Source organism: Bos grunniens, chromosome 12 (assembly GCF_055505025.1).
Source record: "Bos grunniens cultivar Pamir isolate PY7600 chromosome 12, Bosgru_T2T1.0, whole genome shotgun sequence".
Lineage (NCBI taxonomy): Eukaryota > Metazoa > Chordata > Mammalia > Artiodactyla > Bovidae > Bos > Bos grunniens.
Genome location: NC_141176.1, coordinates 83572696 through 83585031, shown reverse-complemented (window position 1 = coordinate 83585031; position 12336 = coordinate 83572696). Strand labels below are relative to the sequence as shown.

The 12336-nt window shown below is 42.6% G+C and overlaps 1 protein-coding gene across 2 annotated transcripts in view; it reads left to right on the top strand.

Annotated features, from left to right (window-relative positions):
- Window positions 1-10249, top strand: part of TMTC4 (transmembrane O-mannosyltransferase targeting cadherins 4) — a 56227-nt gene extending 45978 nt beyond the window's left edge. For both annotated transcript variants that reach the window (XM_086330517.1, XM_086330518.1), the window contains exons 15-18: window positions 4172-4286; window positions 5298-5410; window positions 7073-7142; window positions 9005-10249. In XM_086330517.1, coding sequence (XP_086186643.1) covers window positions 4172-4286; window positions 5298-5410; window positions 7073-7142; window positions 9005-9153 — 447 coding nt within the window. In that variant the 3' untranslated portion in view covers window positions 9154-10249. The remainder of the gene's footprint in view (window positions 1-4171; window positions 4287-5297; window positions 5411-7072; window positions 7143-9004) is intronic.
- Window positions 10250-12336: the final 2087 nt, after the last annotated feature.

Genomic DNA, 12336 nt, shown 5'->3' with positions numbered 1-12336 from the left:
TCTGGAAGCAAGTTGGCTGTTATCCAAATACCTGCCTTGGTGGTTATGGCAGAGATTACTGTTTACTGTGTCTGCACCAGGACTTGCATTGATATAGTATTCTTGAGATCCACATGAATTCTTCTTTGTTTTCCCCACTGTGGCTTATTACAGAATATTGAATATGGTTCCCTGTGTGGTACAATAGGACCTTGTTGCTCATCCACTCTCTGTATAATAGTTTATATATGCTAGTTCCAAACTCCCAGTCCGTCGCTCCCCCAGCCCCCACTCAATTCTTCTTTGATTCCTTTTTGTTCCTCTTTTTTGGAGGCAGCTCTTTTTTCTCATTATTGTTTGTGAAGTGAGTGTATCTGCCTGGAGTCCTGGGTTAATACTTTAAAGCTCTAATACTTAGCAGTCTTCTTCCTTCCTGCAGTAGCTGCCAGTTGCTGCAATTCCTTGGGGTTTGCAAAACTGAGAATTTATGGTAAATGAGCCAAGTTAACGTTCAAAGAAAGGAAGATAGAATATAAACTAGAGGATTCTAGCGATGTGCTCCAGGCCCTGGAACTCATCCCCACTCTCACGCAGAAGATCGTCTGTAGTCTTAACTGTATGGAGACCTTCTGCCACTCTCTGTGTATTGTTTACTAATTGTGCTACCATGAAGTAATCTTCTTGCATTCTCTCCTGCCAACTGTTCTTGCTTATTTAAAGATTTTGTCCTCTATTGTGGCTTAATTATCTAGCTTTTGCCTGCTTGACAGCTTAAAAGCATTAAGAGCTTAATTTTTAAAAGCTCAACCAGTATATTTATATATTAGCAAATAATAGGGATTTAACGTAAGAGTTTCTGTTTGGAAAAAAAAAATCCTCCTTAGTCACTCTTTAGTAGTGGGAGACAGAAATGTGTTTTGATGTCTGGATCTAGATAAGAAGGGAATATAATGCAGTTCTCATGTGACATAGGAAATGGGGAGGAGCTGGAGTATTTGGGACCCTGGTCTCCTGCATTGCAGGCAGATTCTTTACAGTCTGAGTCACCAGGGAAGCCCTTATTTGGGACACATCACTGATATCAGAGAACTATGGTAATGGTGACTGGACACAGTTCATTGTGCAAGGACTGACTGTATCAGTCAGGATCCATTCAGGAAAACCAAACCATGCTAAGTATGTTAGAGAAGAGTCAGTACGAGGAACGGCTTATACAGTTGTTGGAAAAACACTTGTGGAAAAATGATATTAATTCGGGGAGTAAAAGGAAACTGTGTGGGGTTAGGGGGACAAGCGGGATGAGGTGGTGCCCCCAGAATTTAAGAGCTCATGGAAGGCAGCACATCTCAGGAATTACCATCACCTGAAGACTGAGATGTGAGATGTGAGAGTTGGTCTATAAAGAAAGCGGAGAGCCGAAGAATTGATGCTTTTGAACTGTGGTGTTGGAGAAGACTCTTGAGAGTCCCTTGGACTGCAAGGAGATCCAACCAGTCCATTCTGAAGGAGATCAGCCCTGGGTGTTCATTGGAGGGACTGATGTTGAAGCTGAAACTCCAATACTTCGTCCACCTGATGCGAAGAGCTGACTCATTTGAAAAGACCCTGATGCTGGGAAAGATTGAGGACAGGAGGAGAAGGGGACAACAGAGGATGAGACGGTTGGATGCATCACTGACTCAATGGACATGAGTTTGAGTAAACTCTGGGAGTTGATGATGGACAGGGAGGCCTGGCGTGCTGCAGTCCATGGGGTCGCAAAGAGTCAGACACAACTGAGCGACTGAACTGAACTGAAGACTGAGATGGTGATAGAACAACCACAGTCCAGCCCTGGGACTGTGGAGGAGGGGACATGACCACTGTAGAGATGCTGCCAAGGATAATAAGGAAGGAGAAAGCAAGAATGGGGGACAGGGCTACTCCTTGTCCAACCAGCTGATCATCAGTTGTGACTCCTATTGGCAGAGACTTAAGTGGGAGGAGCCATGTAGCAAAGCAACCTGGGAAATGTAGTTTGCAGAGCATAGAAAGCTAAGCAAAGACGTATTAGGAAAAGAATGCTTATTTACCTGTTTACTTTCTGGATGAGTAGTTCTTGTTAAATCACCATTTTTCTTTGTTTCACTTAAAATGCATGTTTACTTTGTATAGATGCTGTAAAAGGCAAGTGTGTAAAAGTGTTAGTTGCTCAATCGCGTCCACTCTTTGTGACCCCATGGACTATATAGCCCACCAGGCTCCTCTGTGCACAGGATTTTCAACACAAGAATACTGGAGTGGGTTGCCATTCCCTTCTCCAGAGGATCTTCCTGACCCATGGATCAAAACTGGGTGTCCTGCATTACAGGCAGATTTTCTACTGTGTGAGCCAGTTCAAGGCAAAATAAGAGTAAATGTTATCTGGTTCAGTCAGGTGTTACTCTTTAATAAATAGTAATAAATAATAAAATACATAAAGAATGTTCATGTAACGAAGTTATGCTGGTTTTCCTGAGTGCTTTAGAAAGAATGTCATTATGAGTCTTGTCCATGTGACTCAAATGCATGTTACTTGCTGGAGAGAATTGGGTGAGAAATCAATGGAATATCAAATATAAAGAGGAAATTAAATGTTGATATAATTGACTTCCCTGGTGGCTCAGATGGTAAAGCATCTGCCTACAATGCGGGTGACCCGGGTTCAATCCCTGGGTCGCAAGGATCCCCTGGAGAAGCAAATGGCAACCCACTCCAATACGCTTGCCTGGAAAATCCCTATGAGTCTTGTCCGTGTGACTCAAATGCGTGTTAGTTGCTGGGGAGAATTGACTGAGAAATCAATGAAATATCAAATATAAAGAGGAAATTAAATGTTGATATAATTAGGCAACCTAAATTATTTGGAGTTTTTTAACTTTACATATTTCCTCATTTAAGGGCTAAACTACTTTAACTAGAGTTATGAGTCTCATGGGAGATTTCAACACCATCTTTAGCAAATGGATATTGACAGATATTTCCGTAATTCATTCAACATTTCTTTTTCTGGCATAATATGTCACCTATTTGCCGTGTGGGTCACAGGGCAAGTCACAGTGTTTCTGTTGTTTAAGGAAAAGACAGACTTGATAGTAAATAAGGAAAGAGCCTTAAATTCTGATTAATTGTCATCACATGCACTTGGTTTGCAGTTAAAGGAACCATGTCCATTCAGTTGAGATGTGCATTTGAACTGAATTAGAGGGCCAGGCAAAGAATCTGCCTGCAATGTGGGAGACCTGGGTTTGAACCCTGGATTGGGAAGATGCCCTGGAGAAGGCAATGGCTACCCACTCCAGTATTCTGGCCTGGAGACTTCCATGGACTGTATAGTCCTTGGGGTCTCAAAGAGTGGGACATGACTGAGCAACTGTCACTTTCAGAGAGGGCCAGAAGGTCACCTGCTAAAAACTCCCATCACTTTCTCCCTCCGTGTGCTTTTATTAACTATGTAAATTGAGAACTAGCCATTTTATATTCTGTTATCAATGTTAGCATTCTCTCTCAAAAGACAGCAGTATATCATTCTCTCCTTCCTGAGGGAGGCAAACAGGCTCCAGATTGACAAAGGGATTTACGTTCTTGCTTAAGACTTTTCCAGCGAGTTCATAAAGTATGTCTGGTATACTCACAGTTTCATAGGAAGCTTAGATAGAGGCAGGAAGACCATTTTTCACAAGGTGAGCTTGACACATGGAGCTTAATCACATTAAATGTTTTGTTTGCCATTTAAAATAATACCTTAAATAATACCTAGACTATATGAAGTCTTTCTAGAAAAATACTAATGATTTCGTTTTTTTCCTTACCTCTCCTCAGTAGTATGCAACATAATCTGACACCTAGAATCACTAAGTTATGGGTTGTAGTTACAAGGTTGTAGGCTGAGGAGCTAAACCATCTGGTCCCACTCCCTGCTCTCCCATATCTAGATGTGGAACTTTGGGCAAGTTACTTCCTCTTTGTGTGCCTCAGTTTACTTCATCTGTGAAATGGAAATAGTTCTCTTCATCCCTGAGATTGTTTGGAGAATTAAATGAGTTAATATGAAAATTTGGAAGCTCGATACATGCACGTTTGGTTTGGTTTGGGTTGGTTAGATCTTGGAAAGAGAAAGCAAGAGAGAATTGGAATATTGATTGATTGCCAGGAGTCCGTGCTTTCTTTTCAGTACGCAGATCTGAATCGTCACGTGGATGCACTGAACGCGTGGAGAAACGCTACCGTGCTGAAGCCAGAGCACAGCCTGGCCTGGAATAACATGATCATACTCCTCGATAACACAGGTGCGGAGTAGTGATTCAGTCGGTCCCAGTACCGCACCACTGGATAATTAAGGAATAGAGATGATTGTGTTTTAATAGTATGTTGGAGTTTTTTTTTACATGAAAATAGGGTTCAGTGTTTTGCATGGCAAATATAAAATCTAGAACATGGAGTTTCCTTTGACATACTGGAATGTGAATGTTTGGGAAAGTGACCCTTTGCTTAGAGGTGGTGTTGAGTAACGGGGCCAATGTGCGCTGACGTCTCGTTTCATCTCGAGCCTGTCATGTGACAACGGGCCTCATCTAGGATGCCGGAGGTTCCCAGAAACAAGTAAGGATGCCTTCCAGGCTTAGGAAACGGACGGTGCTAAGTCCATGCTCTAAAGTTCATGGATGATACCCAAAGGAGATGCCCTCAAACCCACCCTCAGAGATCCTTGTTTTTGATACAATGATAATAAACTTGATGATCTGGTTTTCTTAGCATGTGGGAGACTGAATCAGTTGGAAGTTTCTCTGTTCCCCAGTTTAAAAAAATCTAACCATCCCATAAGAAATGATAGTTTTCATTTGGCAGAATTTAAAGCTAGTCAGCCATCTGTACAGTGTGGAGAGAGAAATGCACTTGTTTCTAAAGGAAGTTAGAATGTGAGCTTCAATACTATAAATATTGGTTATTAAAGGGTTGCTGGGATATTCTTATTCTGCAGGCTTGTTTGCTCCTATTTGGGTAGACCTGGTATCTGGAGGGAAATTAAAATTAGATTTTACATGCTGTGACAGAATTTAAACCAAAACTGTTAGTATATTATATCAAAATTGTGCTGGGCTATCATGGCTTTGCAGCTGGTAGGTTGTGTGTGTGTGTGTTGTGTGAGTGTGTGTTTGTGTTGTGTGTGTGTTACATGTTCCACATTTATTTTATCACAAAGTTTACTCATAATTGTATATAATGCACAAAAGCCTTTAATTAGACTAAAACTGCTATAGCGCAAACGTGTTTTTAAGTTTTCCATTTTTCGCTCATAGGTAATTTAGCCCAAGCTGAAGCTGTTGGCAGAGAGGCACTGGAATTAATACCTAATGATCACTCTCTGATGTTCTCCTTGGCAAACGTGCTGGGGAAGTCCCAGAAATACAAGGTGTGTGGACCCCAGGTCGTGATTTCTTGCACTGAATGCCAACAGCTGACAGGAACCATAAACGTAACTTTTGCCTAGTTAAGTCGAGAGCGCGCCCGAGCCGTGCTAGCTGCCTACCAGCATGGCTTGGTCCGTCTGCATCCTGGAGAAGCTGCCCAAGAGGTGACTCTGTGGCCCCAACTCCACGTGCTTTCTGGTCGTCATCGCTGTTTCTCAGACGCGGGAGGGGAGGAAAGGCCCAGAGTCCTGGCGGACTCCCCAAACCCCTCCCCAGCACAGAGCTGTGATGCTGTCCTGGCAGTGGGGCTGGTGGTCTTTGCACAGAAAGAACACTGGCCCAAGGCGAGATAGGATTGGTTCTTCCTGCTTCCAGGTTTCTCCTCACCTGCAGGAAGTTACAGATGGCCTGCAAAGCCCTAGAAGTTTCTAACCAATGAAAACGGGTTCAGCTGTATGTGGCTGGCCTCCCAGGATAGGCCAGTAGACCGTGAATCACAAGGCACATAACTCCCTGTGTACTGAAGGGGACTCCATTCCCAATGACGCTGATCTCAGATTTTAATTCTGTGTGTCAGAACCACCGAGGGAGCCTGTGAGATTACAAATGCTTATTCTTCCCCATGACTCAGTTGGGTAAAGTCAGCAAATAGGCATTTTTAACCAGCATCCTGGCCTCCTAACACAGATGTTACAGAAAACACACTTTTAGAAGCAGCGTCTTAGTCCTTTCATGAGAGGAGTACTTCCTTCCCGAATCAGGGACCGTATGTGATTTTGATCGCACTAGGCCTAGAAGCACTGATTAATTCCCATTTGTCCCATGTTGTTTACTTCTCTCCAGCTCATGAGATCGCATTCAGTTCAGTGCAGTCGCTCAGTCGTGTCCGACTCTTTGCGACCCCATGAACCGCAGAGATAGCATTGTCAGTATAATTTTCTGTAATGACACCGCAGGAAGATATTTCATGCATTTCTCTCCTTTTTGAGGTGAATACTCAGGGAGTTTCATAGCTTCAGTATACACTTTTGAATTTCTAGATTTTGCTGACCGATAACCTTTTAAGGGGTATCGTGTTTATTTTTTGCAAGTCTGCCTGTGCAGAGGGGACCCAGTTGTAGCTGTTTCTCCCCCATTCTCTCTGCTCATTTTCTCCGACTGACTGGGCTGCTTCTGGGTTCCCCAGGGGGTTGTGGGTTCTTCGGGGAGGTTACCCAGACCCCACCTCCTAACCTGGAGAATCCCGGAAATGAGTTCACGGATGCTGACCGAAAGTGACCCTTCCACAGGTGTTGTCAGAGCCCAGCGCTTTCCTGCCTTGACCTTTGTTCATCCTCCCCTGCACCCTGAACTAGCTGCTTGCTTGGTGTGGCAGGATCCCCGCCACGTCCGGGAGGCCGGTGGCAGAGTCCTTAGCACATTCATCCTCTTTCCGGCCACTGTCCTGACTCCTGCTGTCACCTTTGCCCCGTCACACCCTGCGGTGGGTCACCGTTCCCAGCCTCTTCGCAACGCGGTGTGGCCCCGCTGGGCCTCCTCAGTGTTAGAAGGAGGATTTGGTGGAACAGAAAGAGCACGTTCAAAGTTTGAGAACCACAGGCGATAAAACTGTGCGTGAGACCTTTGCACTGCGTACCTTATCTTGTGTATGTTTCATCTTCTAGGAATCCGAAGCTTTGTTCCTCAAAGCAATTAAAGCTCATCCAAATACAGCAAGTTACCATGGCAATTTGGGTAAGCAAAATTTTCAACTTGAAACATACAGAAATTCTATATAATCTTAGTAAAATTGGGCTTCCCTGGTGGCTCAGCTGATAAAGAATCCACCTGTGATGTGGGAGACCTGGGTTCCATCCCTGGGTTGGGAAGATCCCCTGGAGAAGGGAAAGGCTACCCACTCCAGTGTTCTGGCCTGGAGAATTCCAGGGACTGTAGAGCGCATGGGGTCGAAGAGAGTCGGACATGACGGAGCCACTTCCACTTAGTGAAGTAGGTACGTTCTTGTAAAGTCGCTTGGGAGAGTTATTGTTCACATCTAGCCTGTGTTGGCCTTGGTGAACTGAGAAGTGCTTTGGGAGTTTGCAGTCTGACCTGTGTGTGCTTGCCCTTTCTGCAGTGGACCTCCTTCTAACCTGGTCTTCCTTGCATTCGCATGTTCTCTGTCTTGGCTAAGAATGCATTTACAGTGATCTATTCCCTAGAATTCCTTTCTTCTATTTTTATATCTCAGTAATTCAGATTTTTTTTTAAAAATAGTTATTTGGCTGCATTAAGTCTTAATTGTTTCTCTCTAGAGGTAGCATGCAGGCTTGGTTTCCCCGAGGCATGTGGCTGCACTGCAAGGCAGATCCTTAACCACTGGGCCACCAGGGAAGTCCCGGTAATTCAGACTTTTAGAACAAGGCTTGTTGATGTTTGGAAGGCTCAGTCATGTGAATATTTTTTCTACCAAATCTCTTCCCTATAGATTCTGTAGCTTCTCTTTGCAAAAAAGTGATGAAGCATGAGTGGTTGCTGTACTGCTCACATCGAAAGTTCATTTTACTTAGAAAATCATTACAATCATCAGAGGCTTACTATTCTAATAAGTAGATTTATTTTACTATCACTTTATAGTCAGGTCTTGATGTGAGAGCCCTGAATTCCAGCTGGCAACAAACAAGCTATAATGTTGCCAAAAGGTGTAAGGGAATCTTTATTAAACAGCTGGTCTTGGGGCGTTCCTTGTGGCTCAGTGGGAAAGAATCCACCTGCCAAAGCAGGAGACAGGGGCTTGATCCCTGGTCCCGGAAGATCCCACATGCTGCAGAGCAGCTAAGCCCGTGTGCCCATGATTACTGAGCCCAGGTGCCCTGGATCCCGTGCTCTGCAACAACAGAAGCCACAGCAATGAGATGCCCATGCAGTGCACCAGAGCGAGTGAGTGGAGTTGCTCAGTCGTGTCCGACTCTTTGCGACCCCATGGACTGTAGCCTACCAGGCTTCTCTGCTATGGGATTCTCCAGGCAAGAGTACTGGAGTGGGTTACCATTTCCTTCTCCAGGGGATCTTCCCGACCCACGGATCGAACCCAGGTCTCCCACATTGGAGGCAGATGCTTTAACCTCTGAGCCATCAGGGAAGCCCAAAGAGTAGCCCCCGCTTACTGTAACTAGAGGAAAACCCTTGAAGCCTCTAGGACCCAGCACAGCCAAAAATGAATAAATAAAAATTATTCAAACAAACAAACAAACAGCTGGTCTTCTACGTGGTGGCTTTGTGCTGAGCCGTGTGGCAGCCCAGCCCTATCCAGCCCGGCTTCCAGGAAATTTCAGGGCAGCATCACCAAACTTAGGGAACTCTTCTTTTACTTCTTTCTGTAACGATGTTGCTGTTGGGAGATGGTTCAGAACCCCGGGAGTAACTGGGAATGGTTAAACAGACGATCACCAAGGAGTACGATTACAATAAATAAAGTTGGCAGTACAAACAGTACTGTTTTAAACAACGGTTTTGGGAAACTGCTTGCAGAGGTTCTGTTTCTTTGTGCAAGTGGTTGGGAACACCACAAGGTATTCAGAAGCCTTTCCAGTGAAATTGGCCTCTTGCTATTTCAGCTGTGCTCTATCATCGTTGGGGCCATCTAGACTTGGCCAAAAAACACTACGAGATCTCTCTGCGGCTTGACCCGACAGCATCGGGAACTAAGGAGAATTACGGTCTTCTAAGAAGAAAGCTGGGGCAAATGCAAAAGAAAAACGTCTGATCCTTTTTCCTTCATTTTTTGAGTGTGTGTGTGTGTGTGTGTGTGTGCATGAGGCAGATTGTTCATATCTCGTGCTTGCATTTAACCATTTAAAGTCCTTACATGTTGTTTACTTTATTGTTTTTTTTTCCTGTGGAAACAAAGACATGCAAAAAGATTATAGCACCAGCAATTTACTCTTGAATGCTTGATGTGGTTTTTGCATTGAAATTGTATTTTTTCAGACAATTCAAACATAACTTCTGAAATTCCAAGGGTAAAGTCTTTTTTAATGAAAAAGAAAAAGAGAAAAAAATTATCTTGAGGGACTTACAGCAGAATTAAACCTGCATTTGGAATGAGTCGTGTTGTATAGAGACTCACGCTATTAAACATTGACTGTGAACAGAAAATGACAAACTGACTCCTACATTTATATAAATATCTAATGTGTCTGTATATTAGAATTTTTATTTAATGATGAGTAAATTAAGATTTTTGGTTTTTTAATTTTTTTTCCAAACAATATGCTAGGTACTTCATTTGTAAGGAAATATTTATTTGTATTTTTATGTTTTGAACAGGGCAAATAATTGAATGAAGAGTGGAAATTTTAACATCTAGTATATTTACACTTTTTCCATAGGAAGAAATTCACTCCTCCAATATTTTTTGGATTCTTCAACTTGTGCTATTTGTAGCATGCAAAATTGTGTAGTATTCTACATAAACTGTCACTCTTAACAGAAAATTCAAGCTGTGCTTTAGACAAAAACAGGCAGCCTAATGTCTTTATTTTTGTTATATCCAGTATTAAGAGGGCTACACATCTATGTAAGTTGCGTTTTTATATGTTTAGCTGGAAAGCTGTTTTCCATTTAGCTTTATAGAACCACAGTCATATCCAAAAAATGCAAGAGGTAAACTTCCTCTCAAAAGGAACCACATTTGAGGAGTTTGTGATATTTTTAAGAATTGGATTATTTATCCTGTTTTATTGGGTCAGAATAATCATATTCATTTTGTTTTATTCTTCTGTATTTGCTGTTGACCTAATGATTTATGCAATCTGTGTAATTTCTTATGCAGTAAAATTATTACACAAACCAGTATAAAAGTGTCATTTGCCTGCTTAATAGATGATTTTCAAGTTGCTCGGTTGGCCAAATGTTTGTTTGGGTTTTTCCTTAAGATGTTATGGAAAAACTCAAATAAACATTTTGGGCAACCCAATATTTGACTCTTTGTCTTCTTTCCTTAAACTGAAATCCAAGTGACCAATTCATTCTTTCTAGAATATGGCTTCTATTTGGTTTTTGTTGTTGTTCAGTCACTAAGTCATGTCCGACTCTTTTGCGACCCCGTGGACTGTAACCCACCAGGCTCCTCTGTCCATGGGCTTTCCCAGGCAAGAATACTGGAGTGGGTTGCTGTTTCCTCCTCCACTGTTTGGTTTTAGGCACCGATTAATAGAGTCATCCAGGTTCAACAAACGGGCTGAGTAGCTCTCACATTGAGATGAGTTGATTGTCTACACTGGCTTGTGGGGGATGGGGTCCGAGGCCAACCAGCATAGAGTTGTGAATCAGTAATTGTAACCTATGACGGCTGAGGTCCTCAGAAGAGAAAATGCTGTTTCAAACCTTTCAGAAATGGTCCCCAAACAACAATAACAGTTTATAGAGCTCTTAGGAGCAGGAGCTGCTTTATCGTTCATTAAGTTCCTATAGTGCTTAGCTTGGGAGATAATGGATGTACTATATGCTTGTTGATTTTTTTTTTAACTTCTTTCTTTAAAACAGTGCTTGTCTTTTGAGAGTAAAGGAAAACCATTTCTTATAACAGCCTGTTTGTGATTTTTTTTTTTTTTGGTACTGATACTAAAACTTGTGTCAAATCAAGACGCCCTGCCTGCAGAATGAACCCCCATAGCTCTCACTGCTCCATCTCAGGATTTCCATCACAGCTGCCTTCAGCCCAGAGAAAACAGTCATTCGCCTGATTGACATTTCACGGAGCCTTTAATCATGGCAGATTTTGAAAGTGGGCCATGCTGTTCATCTTTTCGTCCTCCTTTTTTCCTTCTTAAGGCAGCCACCTTCTTCATTTCTTAGGTTTCCCTTCTAACAAGACTAAAGTGGAGATCTGACTCCCAGTTCCCCCTCGTTTTTGATATTTTTCTTAAACTTGTGTTTGTATTACTCAATCATGGTATGGGATTCAGTTGGGGGTGGGGGTGGTATCAGAACAAACATAGGGATCGTTGCCAGTTTGGAAAATAAGAGTCCAAATAATTCTTCACATCCCTGATAGTAAACATCACAAAGCCTCGGAAGATAGTTTGGGGCTATTTTTTATTTCTCTGTACATCTCTTCCCCATAAAACGCAGTGTTACATTTATTTCTTAAGGCCCGCACCATGTAGATGTAGCCCACTGTGCCCTCACAGGGCTCTTTGGGTTTCTGATTCTATCACATTGCTTAAGCATGGTCCGTACATTTTATTTCAGATGACTGAGTTAAAATCTCACAGAATAGACCAAGCCCCACAGTAAAGCACTGGACATGTATGTTCATATTCACACCTATTGGACTTTGAGGTGAAAAAACCTACAGTTGGCTCTAGGGCTTTGATGTCATAGGCAAGTCATTTAGCATTGCTTCAACTCCAGTTTCCCATCTGTAATGTGGGCATAATAAGACCTCCCTCCCAGTAATGAGGTGCTCGACTCAGTACTTGCCTTAAATGATAGACTAGACTTTTGGAGAAAGGTATAGGTTTCTCAACAGACAGGTCTGACCTATCTGTCATGACTGCATGGTTACCAAATAGCCATAGCTGGTGGGAGAAAATATTTTTCTCTATTGACTAATTGAAGCTAATAAATGTTGAAAGAATGGCAATTAGAAAACCATTTTTTTTTTTTTTTTGTCCCCAGTGAATTAATTGATTGAGGCAAAGATCAGCAGTGAATAAAATCACTAGATGAAAGATCAGTGGAGAACTTTTTAGTGGAGGGGACAGCTCTGTGATTTTATCATGGTAGATTTGTGAGGTCACTATAGTCAAGTAGAGTCCCCTGGGCTGCAAGGAGATCAAGCCAGTCAATCCTAAAGGAAATCAATCCTGAATATTCATTGGAAGGACCGACACTGAAGCTCCAATACTTTGGCCACCTGATGTGAAGAGCTGACTCATTGGAA